General features: G+C 40.1%; 2 protein-coding genes across 2 annotated transcripts in view; one reads left to right on the forward strand and one right to left on the reverse strand.

The window, feature by feature from the left end:
* The window catches only part of LOC121685082, a 47,258-nt gene extending 34,367 nt beyond the window's left edge, over positions 1-12,891 (forward strand). Inside the window, exons 76-85 of the mRNA XM_042065356.1 lie at positions 5,498-5,688; positions 5,886-5,976; positions 6,117-6,246; positions 7,229-7,410; positions 8,258-8,413; positions 8,901-9,034; positions 10,981-11,129; positions 11,365-11,459; positions 11,879-12,116; positions 12,556-12,891. Of these exons, the coding sequence (XP_041921290.1) occupies positions 5,498-5,688; positions 5,886-5,976; positions 6,117-6,246; positions 7,229-7,410; positions 8,258-8,413; positions 8,901-9,034; positions 10,981-11,129; positions 11,365-11,459; positions 11,879-12,116; positions 12,556-12,650 (1,461 nt within the window). The 3' untranslated portion in view covers positions 12,651-12,891. The remainder of the gene's footprint in view (positions 1-5,497; positions 5,689-5,885; positions 5,977-6,116; positions 6,247-7,228; positions 7,411-8,257; positions 8,414-8,900; positions 9,035-10,980; positions 11,130-11,364; positions 11,460-11,878; positions 12,117-12,555) is intronic.
* Positions 12,892-13,632: 741 nt separating this feature from the next.
* Positions 13,633-19,066, reverse strand: LOC121685083 (rho-related GTP-binding protein RhoQ-like). Its single transcript, XM_042065357.1, has 5 exons — positions 18,677-19,066; positions 18,353-18,411; positions 15,835-15,999; positions 15,467-15,562; positions 13,633-14,765 (listed from the first exon to the last, which is right to left on the reverse strand). The coding sequence occupies exons 1-5, from the start codon at positions 18,879-18,881 to the stop codon at positions 14,601-14,603; spliced, it is 690 nt and encodes a 229-aa protein (XP_041921291.1). The 5' UTR covers positions 18,882-19,066; the 3' UTR covers positions 13,633-14,600.
* Positions 19,067-19,304: the final 238 nt, after the last annotated feature.

A 19,304-nucleotide genomic window follows, 5' to 3' on the forward strand; every position in this document is an offset into this window, starting at 1 on the left:
TATACAATACACTTACATCTGTCTGTTAATAGTCTAAACCATTTAAAGATAATTACAGAATCTACATTTTTCACAATTTGCATTTGAATGTAAGGAGTCAGATGTTGCAACTGACCCTGGGCCCGGGGACAATTGCAACATTGTTTGGGGATGGTTGCAACATGTTAAAAATACAATATATTACAATAAATGTCAGTGCAGCAAACAGCAAGTGGACCACTGCAAGTTTATCAGTGTTATGGATGTGACATGAAATGGACACACTTTTGTGAGGGATTACAGGTTTTCTACAAACTCTTTATTGAAGGAAACTGCCGAAACTATGATATATGTAGCATGAAGGAGACTTGAATGAACACAAAAAGTGTGTTTTTGAAACTATGCGTCATTTTCATAATGCATTATGTAGGAAAAACTGGCGTTATGGATGTGACGGTTTCACGTTATGGATGTGACGTGTCTGAACCAGTCCTCGACAAACTACATAAAACACATAATTAAGTAGTGAATTTTGATATGAAACAATTGAAATAGTAATCATGAAAAACTAGCGATGAAATTACTTACTCAGTGCCCACTAAGATCCACAGGAAAAATCAGGACAACAAGTAATTTAAAATATAAAAAATAAATGTATTTTTTTTTTTTTTCTTTTACCGTCATCAATTTTGGTCAGTGATTCCCGGGTTACTGAAACACCAGGGAACATGAAACTTGGTGGCCACTCCCCTAAATAACTAGCCCTACCTGGGCCCACTTCCCCGAAAGCATCTTAAGCCTAAGAGCGTCGTAAAGTCCCTCTTACGAACGTCTTAAGATTTGCCGACTGTTTCCCGAAACCATCGTATCTTAAGAGCGTCGTGAAAACACTCGTAGATCTACGAGTGCTCCAGAGTACTCGTTACCGGCTAAGAGCGTCTTAACAGTACTTCTCACTGAGGTCACCAACAGGACATACAGAGGAATTACAACTTAGAATACATAATCCATTTTACGTTCCCATTCTTTATTGTGTTTACCTGTGATGAATCAGATTTTAGCGTGCAAAATAGCCTACATTTAATGGGCATAATAATGTGATGAAAAGCGGACAAAAATGCAATCAAGTTATGAAACGAGACGTTGCCAGAATAGTTTGACATTATCTTTGCTACGTGAATATTTTATTAGGCCTATGAGGTAAAAAGCAGAGAAAGCAACATGTGGTTTAGTCTGTAGCCTACTGCATCAAAATCTAAGCCTACACATTTCCTCTCTTTCTTACTCGACTTCTTTCTTATCGTCAAACGTGTTCTTAAGTGGCACCGCGAAAAATTATTGCATGGTGCAACAATCTAATCTTAAAATAATTACAATTATTTATGTCTCTGTGTGGTATATAACCTACTTGGGATGCTTACATGCAGATGTCAAAGTGTTTCTATTTTCGTATTGATGTGAATTAATGTGTAGATCCGAAGTTTAAATGGTAGGCCTATAGCTGTGACGTGCAGTCACCTGACATCACCGTCAAATCAGAGGATATTTCAGAACTATTAACGTGGACAGCTCCCCTTAAGAGCATCTTAAGAGCAGTGCATGCGCGTTCACGATACGAGCATGTTCGGGAAACAGTCGGAAAAACCAAATGAACGATCGTAAGATGAATTGTAGAAAACCCTCTTAAGAGCGTGTCTCCGTCGTTATCGGGGAAGTGGGCCCTGAACCGTTGCACTCAAGATGACAAAATATGTATGGTATGTTAGTCTCAAGAGCCCGCATCAACCTATCCCATACCCACTCATTTGTGATTTGCACACATAAAGTACATGCACGCGCACGTGCACACACGCACATGCACACACACACACACGCAGTCGCACACATAGACAGGCAAGGACACACACACATACAGACAGGCAAAAACACACAAACACCCACCCACATGAATGCAGACACATAAACACACACACACAGGCACGCATACGCATGTGCGCATGCAAACACACACACGCACACACACACACACTCTTATAAACAAAAGCAAACTCTCATATGCTCACACTCATTTACATGCACATGAGTTGCAGGAGTAGGAGATGGAGACAAATTGACAAGCGTGATTTATTTTTGCGAAGAGAATATGCAGGACTGAGAGGCGGTCATATTTTGTACTGCTATGCGGTAGATCTAGCTTATTGCTGCCGTTACTCATGTTACTCTGTGGGTATTAGCTACAGAGGACCTGACACTTCAATTGCTAGCATATCGCGTCACATTTCAAATTAAACTGTGTTAAGCAGACGTGAACGGCAGGCTAAACAGATCTGCAACAGAAGGAGCTCCAGCTGCAAAGTCAGCCATCTTCACCAGCTAACGATAATCCAGTTACTGTACAACAACAGTATGACAGTTACAGCAAGATAATCGTTCAGATTGTCGTTATTAAGCCACTTAAAAATAGGTTATGGCTAGGCTCACTGGCGCCTTAATGCAGTGGCTTACCTGGGCTTCAGCCCAGGGGCCTCGACCAATGGGGCCTCCTAATAATAATAATGATAATCAATAATATTAAACGGCCGTGTCCGTATTTGCGGCGTCAGTCATAGCCTACTCTGGAGCTAGCCTAATTGAGCACATCGCACTGCTCTACAATGACATCCATGCAGAGGCCCCCTTTGTCTTCTCTTCTAAAGTGTAACAAAATGTAACAAAACTTAATAAATTCCAACGGGTGTGTAGAGGAGAGGCTGAAACTGACTGACAAACTTACAAACTCTGGAGATAACTGGGTAGGCTAGGATTGAAGCAACGATAAACGAATGACGTGGATTCCTGTAACTGTCCATGAAAAAAGCAGGTATAGGGCCTAAACATCGTAGCAAATAGTCTGGCAATGAAAGGGCTTTAAAAGCATGTATTTCACTTGTCTCACTGGAATGAACGCAGAACATGGGCTGTTGCGCAAAGAAATGAATTAGTGATCAGCATCTCCGTTCACCAAAAGCTAAGTTTGTGCTAACCCATTCGCACAAATAATAGCCTATGTTATGTTTTCTCCATTGTTAACGTGAGATATGTCTCCATGTAGGGTAGTATAGTGATAATGCATAGGGTAGCCAATGTTCACGTCAATGAGCCAGCTGCTTGTTCTGTAGGCTAAAAGTATTTATGTCCCTCCCAAGCTACGTTAAAATGGTGTGTTAAGTGGACAGAATTTCAAAAAACCTCCTGGGGAACACCCTGACACGACAAACACATGCACTTTTGAAAAGCTTGAAACGTCCATGTAGCCTAACGCATCTTCTACTGTAACTTAGCCAGCCAGTGTTTTAAGAGTTCAACGCTTGTTTTCGTGCAGTAGGCTAGCCTTTTTGATAAGCGATGTCAGGGGTAGGCTGACGTGATTGAGGGCTTTCTGTTCCTGTTTATGTAAAGGTTTTACATAGGCTCAATAATGATAGGCTACACTGCATGTTATAGGCTATATTAACCAAAAGCGCACGTTATGTAAATAGGGGGGTCAGATCGCGGGCCGGGTATCATTTAATCATGATTAGTTTTTGCGGTTTGGTGGGGGGGGGGGCTTAAAAACATACATACATGTATAGCCCAGGGGCCTCAGGTGGTATTATGGCGCCACCGGCTAGGCTGGAGGTATTTTAATATTATGTTTTTTTTGCTAATGGTTAGGCAAGGCCTCCCTGTGGTTTTCATCAACCTAATAATCTTTGAAATGTCAATTGTAAACACTAAGGTGAAATGCGTTGAAACTGACATGCCACCAGAACAGACGTTTTATTGGCTTTGAGGTATAATAAAGTCTCCAGTCTTGTAAATTCACATTATGTAACATCCATAACGTCACATCCATAACGCACCATTAAAGGTTTTAAAAGTAAGAAATAGGCACAATTTGGTCATCATACTTTACATTGATATAAATCAGTTTTGCACAGACACTATGGACATTGTCACATCAACACTGTACAGTATGTGTAGCATAAACTTTTCCTATGAAACGTTATGGATGTGACATGTCCATGGAACTTGCTGACTTAAAAACAAAAGCCTTACAAATGTAAGGAGTTGTGCTCTTAAAGGCAAACTGAGCATAGACATTGCTCTACCATTCCCTTGTCAATCTGGAATTTGTCAAATGACACAATTTGTTTGAATCTTGGTACCATTTATCCACTTTTTAAATATGTATAATATTACCATGTGAAAAATGTTGTTTCGGTATGGTTGCACACCATATTTATGATGTAAAAAGAGTGTAATTCTCCATCAAATTCAATCTGATCAGTTACAAACAATAAAATATAGACCTAAATGAAGATTTTAACAACAGTTCTGTTTGCGTATGCACAACTTTTTTTTCCCATGGTAAGGATGACCTTTGCATGGAATTGCCCACTTTCATAAAATCATGCAACATATTCTACCTTGTCTATGGACATCGTTATTTGCAAAGCCGTTGCTGGATAAACAAATAGCTTGCGTGCGACAGAGGGAAAGTTCTTTGGTGTTGCTTGGTGTGGCCCCTTCAATAAATAACGAACAGTCCCTAACATTGAAATGGGTCCAGCCAAACCAATCACATTAATCAGGGATTCCTACCATTTAGATTTCGTCAGAGGAGATGAGAGGAAATATGTTTGTCAACGACCTTTTTTTCCATGACTAAGACGAGACGATGATGAGACTGCCTAGACTATCTTAAGATGCATTATTGTTGACGAGACTAGACTAAAATGTTTTGCATAAAATAAAATGATAAAATAAAAAGTAAAATAAAATAAAAAGATAAATAAAAGATAAAATCTGTAAAACATTAATACTTGGTCTACGAAGATCATGACAGTGGTCCAGTCAAGTCTTTTACTGTGGTCAAATCACAGCCAAGCTATAACTGTAGCTCGACTTACCTGTGCATGTAAACATACTGACAAAAAATCAGAATGAGTAATTATAACAGATGAGTAGCCCTGTAGACACATAATATTTTGAGATGTGTAAAAAACTCTATTTGACTGAAATGGTAATCAGAAATAATTTGTTATTACGTTAAAAAAAGTCAACATGTTTTGACTAAAACTTGACTAAGATACCTTTAGCCTAAGACTTGACTAAGATACCTTTAGTTTTCTTTTGACTAAAACTAGACACTAAAATGACTGACACGTTTCTTCCTACTGTTTCTTCACCTAAACTTTACAAACTGATAATAAACCACACTGGCAGTCAGGACGTAGGCCTAGCTTTACTGTACATACATTTACAGATTGTCAAATTTTTTAGACTGTAATTTTGCAGGCGTACTACTACCATTGGGTTTATTCATATTTTTGTTTGTTCATTCTGTGTCCCCCCAAAAATAGTTTTTACATTTGCCAAACCAATGTTTTTTTTTACATTTGCCAAACCAAAGCAGTTCAATCCATTGTTTCATTATGGTTCAGTAAAGAAATATTTAATTTGAGAATGTTTTCTCTGTGTCCCTGGCGCACCATAGGGTATCACTGGTTTCAGCCTCAGCGCTGAGGACGTGGGTATCCTGGGCAACATGGTGTGCACCCTGGATGGCACCTACATCCAGAACTCTGACCCGGCCATTCTGGAGAAACTGAAGAACTGCCCAGACTTCACAGATGCCCAGGTCTCAGCCATAGAGACCCTCCTATTCACAAGAAACACAATATATGGGTACGTCAACCATGTATAACTATGTTTTAATTCATAAGGTCCCAGAAATTTACATCAACTAAACAATGAGTCACTAGTATGCATTGAAATGAACATTCAGGTTAATCATTGTTTCAGCATTGATTTAGAATCGTTATTGTGTAGTAGTAACATTCAGCATGCATCTGATACATTTCTTATGTGTTTATTCTCTTCAGAAACTCATCCACATGGAATCAGCAGACTCTGCAGGATCTGGGCATCCTCCCCCTGTACCTCACACAGACCTTCTGGGACAATTTCAGCACGGTGAGGTTCCCCAACATGGTTGCCATGCAAGCTCTACGCAGCCTCCTCGTTCCTTTTCAGCCTTATTCTTCACCTATGTGTGTCTGAATGAAACCACCAATGTTAACCCGCATTGGCATTGTGTCTTCATCTGCTGACAGTCGGAGAAAAGAGCGTTCCTCAGGTCCTTCCTGCCGTCACTGAGGAGCCAGAAGGTCCAGAAGAGGAAACTGCGGAGGCTCTTCAAGCGGTGCAACCGCCAGTTCAGACGTCGGTTCATACGCAGAGCAGGTCGGGAAACAATGCTGCGTCAATCACTGTGCTCCACCATACTGTCCCACACTGCACAATACTTAATCATACTCCACCATACTGTCCCACACTGCACAATACTTAATCATACTCCACCATACTGTCCCACACTGCACAATGCTTAATCATACTCCACCATACTGTCCCACACTGCACAATACTTAATCATACTCCACCATACTGTCCCACACTGCACAATGCTTAATCAAACTCCACCATACTGTCCCACACTGCACAATACTTAACCATACTCCACCATACTGTCCCACACTGCACAATGCTTAATCAAACTCCACCATACTGTCCCACACTGCACTGTACTTAATCATACTCCATCATCTTACCGCACAATACATCCTTCTACACTCCTGTCATTTAGTGCATGAGCTGAAGTCACCACTAGCACTTCAGGGGGTCAAATTTTCAGTATATTTTTCTGAAAGGTATGCATGTCTGGAATGTAATGCTGCAAGTTGGATCTGGTAACTCATTTTGAATCGGATGGTGTGATTTCATTGCCTAAGAGGTAGTAGATCTCCAACTCAAAATGAGTTTTTCAGTTATCTTACACATTGTCTTACACAAGGATCTTCATCAAACACTTAATCACTAAGAAGGTCAGATGGACTGGTATTCAATGTCATTGGGTCAAAAGTCAAGCCCAAGTGATACTGAGAATCCCATTTTAGGGCTCTTGGTCCACACATAATTTATTCATAATACAGTACATCATATGCTGGAAGAATACATACATCTTTATGTGTGTATCTATATTCAAAATGTAAATATATTTATATTTTATATTCCATATTACATGCCAGCCATGACTGAAGAATTGGTGAAAATATATAAATGTAGAATAAGAGTATGAGATGAAAAAAGAAGAAGACATGGAACCACTTGTAGAAGCTTACTTTAGCATCACTATAGCTTTACTAATACTTTTTAACTCTTACTCCAGGATGTGTGCTTGGGAACATCACTGAGTCGACCGTCAATGATCCGTCCTTCCCATTCGGTTACGATGCAACGCAGTTCGACCTCTGTCTGGACTTGGACATCCTCAAGAACAACCTGGCCACAGTAACTAAAAAGGTGGACGATGAAGACTTCCAGACCATTATCCTGGCCAAGTTAAACCAGGTATCTCCATTAGTGTCACTTACAGTTCTGGAAATAGAGCAATTATTCTTTGTTTCACAAAAACTGTCATTGTAGCAGCCAGTTGAATAACCCTAATCACTTTCTAACTTCTAATCTGGCAAGAAATGTTTGGCATATGTAGTAATTATCCAGAAAAGCCTATGTACCAACTATGCAACAGAAGCCATTGCTAGTTAACCTGCTTCAGGTAAGCACCTGTTGGAACTTGCCCAGTACAAAATCCCCTAGGTCAGCACCTAATGTCCACAGACCCAAGCCTAACCCAAAACCCAAGGACGCTTTATACAGAACAGTCAGCACAAATGATAGACGCTTTATTCAGAACAATCAGCACATATGACATAAGGCTAAACTGACGTCATTTTATGGAAATGATGGCGGACCTTTCAGCAATATGATTAATCGGTTTCCTTCTAAAAACCCTAATTGGTTTGCCAAAAAGTCAGTCACCTGCTGAGGGGACGAACCCCAAATCCTGATTGGACGTGTTATGTATAGGAAACAGGAGATCCTTGGACCCCGCTTCTAGCATAAAAGTCGGAGCACAGCAGCTTCATCTACAGATTTTGGACATGGTCAACAGCAGCTCTCTGGTCTCGGCGTGTATTCTTTGGGTCGAGTTTTCTCCAGAGTGCTAATTGGTCTTTTAGTGGACGGCTGCCGTGGGTTTTCCACCACACATACGTCTGGCATAAATGTTTATATGCAGTATGAAATCAGGCATAGACTACACACATGCCAACATTAATATTCTCATGTCCTACATGCACATTGAGCTATGTCACAAATTATTATATTCCATTTGTCTTGTGCTGCATTCTATCAGGCATACCCAGAGGGCCTAAAGGACTCAGAGCTCCAGCTCCTGGGTTCCACAGCCCGCGTGGCCACCACAGATGACATCAGTAAGTGGAAGATCACCCTAATCGACACGCTGGCAGCACTAATGAACACAGACGATGGAGAGTGGAACACCACAATGGTGAGTCTGGGAAGAGATGGAACAATGTCTGCCTATTGACTGTCAAGAAGTAGGGAAAAGATAATGGAGAGATGGTCGATGTCGATGAGTGGTAGTAAGAAGTGTAGTACAAGTTAGGTGCATTCACATCAGATGAACATTTTGAGGAACTCCACCTTTTTCGCGTGGGGAGGTTAACTGTGGTCAATTGTGGTTCCTTTAACCATAATTTCTATAGATATTTTAGTACCTATTTTGGACTCATTGAAGCTTATTTTTATTAGCCTATGCAATGCTATCTTTAGTATTCACAACTACAATCAATCACTAACATCCTCTTAAGAACTGTTTTGTCTCAGAGTCTGAGAGGTCACGAATATGAGAATGATACTGCTGGTTTGTCTTGGAATTTTTCTCCTCAAATCTTTTTGGTAGGCAACATAAAGGGCCCACAACCATCTCATTCTCACACACACTCACTATTTCTCTACCCTGTGTTGGTTTTCAGAGTAAAGCAGTCATTATGAAGTACCTGAGCACAGCCAAAAACACACTTGGCAGCGACGAGATCAACACCATTGGCTCCAAGCTCTGCGGTCTGGACACCAGTGTGCTGAGTAGCATTACATCAGCCAGCTTAAAGTGAGTGCACACATTATCCCTGAAGGCCAATGTATGCTGCCCCACAAACTATTTCTGATATCCACCAATTGTTGGATATTAGATCACTGCAAAGAGACACAAACAAATTGCAACAAATGGCAAGATCCACCAGAATATTTGTGTTTTTGATAAGGCAGAGTGAATGGGCTAGCAAAGTACTTACTTAACTCACTGATGTTTACTACTGTATATCCCTTGCTAAAATTACATTACTACCTGTAAAATATCTGGTGTTTGGCTGGAGTGCTACCAGAATGGTGTGTCGATTAGAACACAGGAATGAGTCCAGGAATTACTTCACAATTGATCTTTATTGCCATTTGCTTCTTTCCTTGTTGTTTGCTTTCTCAATGTTGGTTTACAATTGATGCATATTGCTGGTATCTACAATCAAACAAAGCCAGCTTTACTGATACAGATCATTATAATAATAATACTGTACATTCACATAACCACAAAGGAAATCTTTAACCAAGTGAAACATTTAACAGTTATCAAATTAATGTCAATTACAAATGATTAAATAAACGTACAAAGTCATAGACGCAGCATACCCATGCAGCAGGCAGAGGAGCAAGCAGTCAGCACAGAGAGAGACACACTAGTGAGGTTGATTGGTAATTATCCTCAGGTGGAGGAAGCTTCAGGAAGTGGACGTGTCTCCCAGTAGAGTGACAGGAAAGTGACTGGGATTTCCAACACTACCTTTTGAATTTGTACGACCCAGGGCCCACTTCCCCGATAACGACGGAGACACGCTCTTAAGAGGGTTTTCTACGATTCATCTTACGATCGTTCATTTGGTTTTTCCGACTGTTTCCCGAACATGCTCGTAGCGTGAACGCGCATGCACTGCTCTTAAGATGCTCTTAAGGGGAGCTGTCCACGTTAATAGTTCTGAAATATCCTCTGATTTGACGGTGATGTCAGGTGACTGCACGTCACAGCTATAGGCCTACCATTTAAACTTCGGATCTACACATTAATTCACATCAATACGAAAATAGAAACACTTTGACATCTGCATGTAAGAATCCCAAGTAGGTTATATACCACACAGAGACATAAATAATTGTAATTATTTTAAGATTAGATTGTTGCACCATGCAATAATTTTTCGCGGTGCCACTTAAGAACACGTTTGAAGATAAGAAAGAAGTCGAGTAAGAAAGTGAGGAAATGTGTAGGCTTAGATTTTGATGCAGTAGGCTACAGACTAAACCACATGTTGCTTTCTCTGCTTTTTACCTCATAGGCCTAATAAAATATTCACTTAGCAAAGATAATGTCAAACTATTCTGGCAACGTCTCGTTTCATAACTTGATTGCATTTTTGTCCGCTTTTCATCACATTATTATGACCATTAAATGTAGGCTATTTTGCACGCTAAAATCTGATTCATCACAGGTAAACACAATAAAGAATGGGAACGTAAATTGGATTATGTATTCTAAGTTGTAATTCCTCTGTATGTCCTGTTGGTGACCTCAGTGAGAAGTACTGTTAAGACGCTCTTAGCCGGTAACGAGTACTCTGGAGCACTCGTAGATCTACGAGTGTTTTCATGATGCTCTTAAGCTACGATGGTTTCGGGAAACAGTCGGCAAATCTTAAGACGTTCGTAAGAGGGACTTTACGACGCTCTTAGGCTTAAGATGCTTTCGGGGAAGTGGGCCCAGAGCTCTTACAAACCTCAAACATTTGCATTTTCCTACTCAGGGGTTACAATGTGACATGTAAGCATGGAATCCCCACTTCCTGTCACCATTTTATTCCTAGAACACCCACCTAAAATAGTACCTCACCACTGACCCTAATCTCCCACCTGCTGCTTTTCTCCCTATTTTAACACTAGTCCACCCAGTGCCCCAAAGTAGCCCTTAATGTGCCCTTTCTCTCTCTCTATCTCTCTCTCCCTTTACAGGGACGCAGAGACTATGGACCTGAGCTCCTGCTCCGGCCAGCAGAAGACTGCCCTCTACACCACTGCCAAGGTCTCCTTCCTCTCAGTTAGACAGCAAAGGAGCACCAGAGCCGCCACCTCGTATTACCAACTCATCAGCCCGTACCTGGGTAAGCATGTGTGCCAGTGTAGAGTGTCAACCAGGTGCTAGCAACACCAAGGCTCATCAGCTCTCATGGCTCCAAAGTAGAGAAAGAAGCTACCCTGTATCAAACTCATAACCTTGTTACCATTGTATTATATAAAGCATATATAGTATGTGATTTACATGTGCTATATGAATAAATAATATGGTTATTATAGTTATGTGGCAGTAAGGACAGACTTATTGACTCTCTCTCTCAGGCGGTGCTTCCCTGGCTGACATCCGTAGCCTGGCAGCAGAGAATGTTAGCATGGACATCACCACATTCCTTACCCTCAATCGTGATGTCATTAAGGTAACCACCAGCCTGTGTATTAGCATGATTTATGGTATCCGATTGGATTGACATCAGTAATAACCCTTCTGTGGCTGAGCAATGTGTCATGGTTTCAAATCTCTGGGAGAACACAGACCACTAAAATTCAACAACCTATATGTACAGTGAATGTCAAGAGAATAGCAACAACATGAATATGCATTGTCATTTTTTATTAGTCATTATTATTGTAGCCTCAGATGATTTTTTTCCAATTCAATTCATTATTACTATAGCCTCAAACCTATAATCATGATAGGACTTAATACAAGAAAGTAATATTATTACATGCTTCTTCCATTCTCAAGTTGATTTTTGTTGTTGTTTCAAGAATATGCCTGAAACATGATATTGATGATATATTATTTATTATTTTGTTTTACTCTCAAAATGTTCAGAATCTAAGCGTGAGCGAAGTTCTTGGACTCCTCGGCTCAATCAACATTAACGACCTGAAGACCTTTGAGAACAACTCCATTATCAAGGCATGGATCACTGAGCAGCTTCAGTCGGAGCTCGACAAGCTGGGTCTTGGTTTGACAGGAGGGAAAGCCTCTGTTGCCACTGTTACTGCCACACCTTTGGCCAATGCTACAAACAATGCCAGTAACACCACCACCACCACCGCCACAACAGGTAGGATCCAATGAATGGACCATACATTTATGTTCCTACTCACACATTTTTATTCAGATGTTTGTACTCTGTTTGAACTCTTGACTCCCAATATGTCCACTCTCCCTTATCTGCACAGCTAAACTGGAATGTTGTTCTACAATACTATGATATGTTCCAATCTGCTCTAGATGCTAGTTAGCACGACAGGAATTCGAGTAAATTAGCATATTTTATCAAGATACACAGAATGCAGGGTCTGTCCACACTGACCCATTCAGAACAATATACATTTATACACTTTAAACATTATATTTTATTTTAAACATTACAGAATCAGTTCACTTATTTTAGGCTCTGGTTCTCAAGCAGCAATACACCAATACATCACTGTTGCTGTTGGTTCTACTTTCTGTTTTTGTTGTTGTTAATGTGCTATTGTGTATTGCTTTGTTCCCAGTTCGCCCTTCCACTAATAGAGGAGATGTGTCTCACCAGAACTCCTTGGCCCTGAGGATGTGTGTGTTGCTCATATCGCTCCTGATGCTGCATTGACCATGAACCTATATGGGCATGTGCGCAGTAGCGTACTTTAAATTCTATTGTGTATTACTTCATTTGTATTCATGCTACTTTTTCTTCTATTTATCTTTTAGATTGCTGAATTGTGTATTTTAATTGAAAATGCTCACATAATTTATTTATCCTTTAAGTAATTGTTAACTTCTCTAAATTACATAATATAATGTCAGATGTGCTCAATCATTATACATCACTAATAAATTAATCTACTATATGGCATGTCTTGTGTTATGTGGTGGCACATTAACAAAATGTAACAAAATCTGTTAAATCAATGCAACATTTTCCTCCATTTTACAAAATTCACTCATGGCCTGAAAACACAACTTAACAGTTTAAGTTTACATGAAACATCAAGATTATTGTGTTATACTGCTTGAGGCATGTGCTGACTGTGAGATGTTGTGATGAATATTGCAGTGTCAATGCTGATAGAATACTGCAGTCAAGTCTGAAGTCACAGCTTCTTCAGATAACCGCAGTAATCAGAAATATTAATTGTAGTAAGAAACATGTGACATGGAACCACTGATACCTTGAGCTTTCTCAATACCACATACTCATGGTGGGAACAAAGCATCGCTCCTCTCAAATCATAAGATAAGATACAACTCAGCTCCAAAATGTTTATATATATGTTGTTTTTTTTTTTCATTTCAGTTTGTAACATAATAAAAAAAAGTATCTATAGGCCTGCCAATAAGGTCACCACGACAGTGATGTATTAGGGGAATAGTATTTTCATATCTCTGAAAATTGTTTTCACTCAATTTGAAAGTTAGATGCAGGGACCACTGCTATGCTCAGGCAAGGGATCTTACTGAACCGTTGTGGTAAGGTTCAGGAAAAAGATGGAGTAAAAGAAGGAACAAAATAGGAAAGGAACATGAAAGTGAAATGAGAAATTAAAAATCACATAGATTTATCGAAGGAAATATACGATCAGGAACACATGTACAAGCGAGAGTACACAACACTGTTTATTGAGAAAGTCCATTGTATTTTTTTTATAAATGAATGGGGGAATAAGGTAGAGTATTTGCAATTCAGTATATTTATTTTGTGATGGTGAGTATAATTGCTAGTGGTAGGCTAGACATATGCTGGATATCTGCAGCAGTAACACTATTTGAAATATATCAGCAATATAACATTATGCAAAAAGTTATGGCCATGATGTTAAAGGTATTGTAAGTTTTTGTTTAACTAATCCATATCTTAATGCCATCAAAGAACCTAAGAAGTAGTGTGGGAGCTCTTAGAATAGCAGTTCATTTTTAACAGATCTCACAGTCACGGGCACAGTGCTGACATATGAAATATTGCATCAGTAGATCACTGTGTCTAAGAGCTGTGGCATCCAGCTTGACCATAAGTGACAAAAAAGGCTTGACCAAGAGGTGTTTGATGTCCCATAGAAAACAGAATGTGAAAATTATTTTCCTCGAAATGGAGGATTTTGTAAATGGCAGTTATAATAATATAATATAAAGTGACAGACAACTACTGTACGCAACATTAATCTCATATGAACACCTCTTAGAAAATAAATAACAACAAATCCATAGTGTGTTTCAGAGCAATCTGTCATTCTGGTGTAAATGTGCTACCAGAATTTGTGCTTTCATTCATTTGAAAGTCTGTTCTGATCTCCATCGTATCTGCCTTTCTCTTATCCCCTCCAGTCTCTCATTTGCATTAATAAGTCCACCAAAGCTTTGCTTGTGCATGTAGTTTCAGGCTCTTCTATTCCACTATTTTGCTATAGCCTATTGTATCAATGACAAAAATGTGACAGACGACAATTTTTTTCCATGAGGCTCTTGACCTCATACCAAACCAGCCATGACAGTGGACAGAGTTGGAGTGCTCAGTTTTAATCGTCCATCTTCCCGTAGTCCACTGCTTCTCGTGTCCCGCGGATCATGTGATCGGGCAGCAGTGAAGGCAGCCGGGCCACAGCCGTCTCCTCAAAGCCCTCCTCTTCCTCTTCTTCGGTGTGAGGATAGTGATGATGGCCTCATCGAACACAGCCTTCAGGCCCTGCTGGGTCAGTGCGGAGCACTCAGAGTAACAACGAGCCCCTACCTGAAGGACAAGTAGAAAAGTGGACATGATGGCACTTGCATGGAATGGCAAGGTGTGGTGTGTGGTGTGGAGGATTGTACACTAATTATACAGTATGGGTACAAAGTTGTTGTGCTAATGTTTGGTGGTAATTCCTTGTCAATTACACCAAACTTGGAATCAGAATACTACTACACAGTGCACCAAATAATTCCTGACTTCATTCTTAATCTTCTCCCTTGGTTAGAGAAGATGTTACTGCACCTCTAGAGTTAGAGAAGATGTTACTGCACCTCTAGAGTTAGAGAAGATGTTACTGCACCTCTGTGGTGTTACTGAGAGAAGATGTTACTGCACCTCTGTACCGTTAGAGAAGATGTTACTGCACCTCTCTATAGTGTTACTGGGAGAAGATGTTACTGCACCTCTCTATAGTGTTACTAAGAGAAGATGTCACTGCACCTCTAGAGTTAGAGAAGATGTTACTGCACCTCTAGAGTTAGATAAGATGTTACTGCACCTCTAGAGTTAGAGAAGATGTTACTGCACCTCTCTATAGTGTTACTGAGAGAAGATGTTACTGCACCTCTCTATAGTGTTAGAGAAGATGTTACTGCACCTCTCTGTACCGTTAGAGAAGATTTTACTGCACCTCTCTATAGTGTTACTGAGAGAAGATGTTACTGCGCCTCTCTGTAGCGTTAGAGAAGATGTTACTGCACCTCTCTGGCGAGCTTGTGACCCTGCTCTGCTGTAATGGCTCTTTCCTTCATGCTGTTCAGCCTGGTGATGGTCTTCGGATCATCACGCAAGTCAATCTGATCAAAGGGACAGGGAGAATACAGTCTACGATGCTAAGATTGTCTGCATTACTGTAGAGTATTAGTGTCTATGTGACTGCTAGCATTTGCATTTGATTTTGATGAAAGATTGTTAACTAAAGATTATCCTCAAAGAGGATAACTAACTAAAGAATATCCTTAAAGACATATGAGCTGAATATTCAATGTGAGCCGGTAATTAACATTTGTTTCAGCCATAGTAAGATTAGTTCTAAATACATCTGTACACTGTTGGGGGGGGGGGTCACCTGTGTTCCGATGAGAAGGAAGGGAACCCCAGGTGCATGTTCCTTGAGTTCTGGTACCCACTCCAGCCGAGCGTTGTGGAAGCTGGCCGGATTCACCACAGAGAAGCAGATGAGGAAGACATCCGTCATAGGGTAGGACAGAGGACGCAAGCGGTCATAGTCCTCCTGCGAAGCAGAGGGCACTGTGATTACGTGAGCTAGCCCTAATACAGATGATACAGTACATAGTCTTAGCCTGTAGAGTAAGCAGTGAATAGCACTACTACCTGTATGCTGTTCATCACATTCAAATGAAGGCAGGAAACATTTATCAAATATACATTAATATGCTAGAAGTAGAAATATGTTCATTTCTTACAGTTTTTCTCAGTTGCTTTGGCACATTTCTCAGATCAGAATGGTAAGTCTCAAAACTGTTTGTTCAAACTTCATATCATCTTATCACTTGTGCATTTCATTGAATCTATTTCATCGCTTGTGCCATTACATGCAAATGTGTTGAACTAGATGTCATAACTAGTTATCATAGTCTATCATAGTAGATGTCATAACTAGTTATCATATGTGATCTGACAGACAGGAACGTCAGAATATATAGAAAGATGTACAGTGCACAGCTCTGACTCTGACCAAGGGGTGTTTACTGTATTGGCTATTTTCCATTTGCACAATGCTGTAAAAGCCTTTATTTACTTTATACTGTCACAATGTCTTGTCAACAGAAAAAAACTTTGAAACAAATGTACTGTCTTGCAATCAACCCCTTCCACACACAATAATGTATAACTGTAGTTTTGAAATAGAAAACAGTGCTGCCTTGTACATTGTTCATTAGAAAATACTTACAGAGTAATCTGTCATATTGACAACAAGACAAAACAGTTTGACTCTCTTGACATAAACAATGGCATCATGACTTGTAATTTTGATTGCACTGACCGTTGGCATAAATATTTGCTTTTGAGGCATTAACTAAGCATTTTGAGCAAGATGCACACTTTTGCAGGTTATGCGGTGCAGTTTGCACTAATTGTTTAGAGAAATGTACTAACTGCTGTGCAAATGTGCATTATGATTCAAGGCACCAATGTGACTAAGAAAAATTACAATACAAACGTCAAGATTTTCAACATAGTTTGACTGACATACTAAACACATACATAATCGAGCTGCTCTCATTTCAGTACACTTTCAAATAAATGTTTACATAAAGTTGAAAGAATTTTAAAAGATAAACCCTATGGTGGTCCTGAAATGCAAAGTGAACAACAAATGGGAAAATACAACAAATAAAATAAAAAAAACACAGGCAACTCACAAAACACATTATCAACCTGGCCAAAAATGATGACAGCATTGGCCACAAGCTAGCAAAGATAATTACGGTGCACCTGGAGCTGCGATGCACCGGGCATAAGACATGTCCCATTGAGCAACACATCTGAGCAGTTTATAGTAAACATCCAGCTTAAGTTTGCAGCACCTGAGAAACATATCACTGCTTATTGTGCCAGTGTCTCAGCAGAGATAACCCAGCTGGTCACTCATGTGTACACTTTCCACTAGAGAGAGGAATGAGAGGCTGCCTGCCTGTCTGTACAGACCTTTACAAACAAGTCAGAAACACAAATGTATTGTCAGCTTGCATTGTTGAATCAGTAAAGCTAAACTCAAATGAAAGATTATTTAGCTCAGATGTCTTTAGATTGTTTAAAGATGCCATGAGTAAAACCATTATGAACACCATTATTTTTTCTCATCTTTCATTAAAAACATTAGCAGTTGCTGCACTCATGTCTGATGACAAAGCAGTGGTGCTCAACAAGACTCCCAATCTATGCTCTCATCTGCTGAGATTAATTTAATTTTGGTGTGACAGGTATGAGTCATTGCATGTATGATGTCACACACACACAGAAAAAAGAGAGAGAGAGAGAGAGACTGCCCATTCATGTGTCAATCAGTGTACCCGTGACATGGAAACTATGTCCAGAATAGAGGCAACACTGTGTGTCAAGAAGTAGTCCCCTTGACACACACACACACACACACACACACACACATTCAGTCAGGTAGCACTAAAACCGTTCTAAAACAAATTATTTTTTGGTGGTGTCTGAACCACAGACTTTCTCTATTCCATCAGCCATACACTGACACTACTGGATATTGGAAAATATTGGGAAAAATGCATTACATTTTAAATGACAAGGACATAAGACTTGATATAAGTGCATTTACTTTACTGACCTTCAACCTTCAGTGTACTAATACGCTATTCTCCAATAACTTTTGTACACATAATATTCAACAATGTTTTGCCATCACTATAATTTTGTTACTGTCTGAGTCATCAGTATTATGTCATCAAAACCATCCCACCACAGTTAATGAGCTGTTAAAAAATCACACCAGAAGAACTTGATGTCGTTGGTCTTGGTGTGAACATTACCATGTCAGCCTAAGCTGTAGGTTTATTGTCAGTGTCACAAACATCCATGGTGATGGCAAACATTACCTGTCCAGCCGTGTCATACAGGCCCAGTAAATACTGTTTTCCTCCGACGCTCACACTCACTGTAGAATTAACAAAGACAGTGTTAAGAGGGCTGTGAGGACAAAGAACAACACCCAAGCTAGTGGGAAAGCACTCATTCGGTTAGCGAAAGCAACAAGTGTCCAACGATTAAATACAATCAATCACTCTTTAATCAAAGCCAAATTTTAACAGCAGTTGTGGCACAATGTTTCCCACCTTCACGTAATTAAAATCTAACTAAACAGAATGCTTTAGATTTGACACATTAAGAATACACTTTCCCAACAGCCGAATACAACTTACCTGCGTAATGGTCAAAAACAGTCGGCACATATTCCTCGGGAAACGCATCATTGGCATAACTCATCAGCAAGCAGGTTTTCCCTACCGCGCCGTCACCGACAACCACGCATTTAAGCGCAGTAACGGCCGTCCCGTTTGCTATACTGGAGAAATCATCATCCGCCACCAGTCCAGAGTTGGTCGGTGAACTCCAGTGGAGAGTCATGGTGCGCCAGCCGCAAATTCTAATTTGACATCTCTAGTAGGCTATGGCTTAATAAACATCACCCTTGGCGCACTAAATAAACCAGTTAAATGAATATATTATATCATGCGACATGTGACAGTTGCGACACTAGTAAGGAGGATGACACTCCTATGGTCATGGTGACACCAGCCAGTGTTTCCTTTTGTCACGCTGCACTTGTCACCGCTGGCTGTAATGGGGCGGGGCCCTTGGACTTGTGAACGCGTGCCAGTTTGACAGTTTGCCTTATCAACAGGCACCTGTTTTGCACCCATGTTACTGTCATCGAAAATACTCAGAGTTGGGCGATTCTTAATAAATATAAAATATAGTCTTGTTTGAATGCCATGTGACCCGTCTACTAGTGAGAGTGTATTTTAAAGATGTTGACATTACAGTTGC

Source organism: Alosa sapidissima, chromosome 16, assembly GCF_018492685.1.
Source record: "Alosa sapidissima isolate fAloSap1 chromosome 16, fAloSap1.pri, whole genome shotgun sequence".
Lineage (NCBI taxonomy): Eukaryota > Metazoa > Chordata > Actinopteri > Clupeiformes > Clupeidae > Alosa > Alosa sapidissima.

What these genes read in the sequence shown, in the direction of transcription:
- LOC121685083 (XM_042065357.1), bottom strand. Translation starts at nt 18,881, where the DNA reads ATGACTCTCCACTGGAGTTCACCGACCAACTCTGGACTGGTGGCGGAT. An exon ending in TGTTTTTGACCATTACGCAG is followed by an intron (nt 18,412 to 18,676) that starts GTAAGTTGTATT and finishes TTAATTCTACAG; the next exon opens with TGAGTGTGAGCGTCGGAGGA. An exon ending in TCCTTCTCATCGGAACACAG is followed by an intron (nt 15,563 to 15,834) that starts GTGACCCCCCCC and finishes CCCTTTGATCAG; the next exon opens with ATTGACTTGCGTGATGATCC.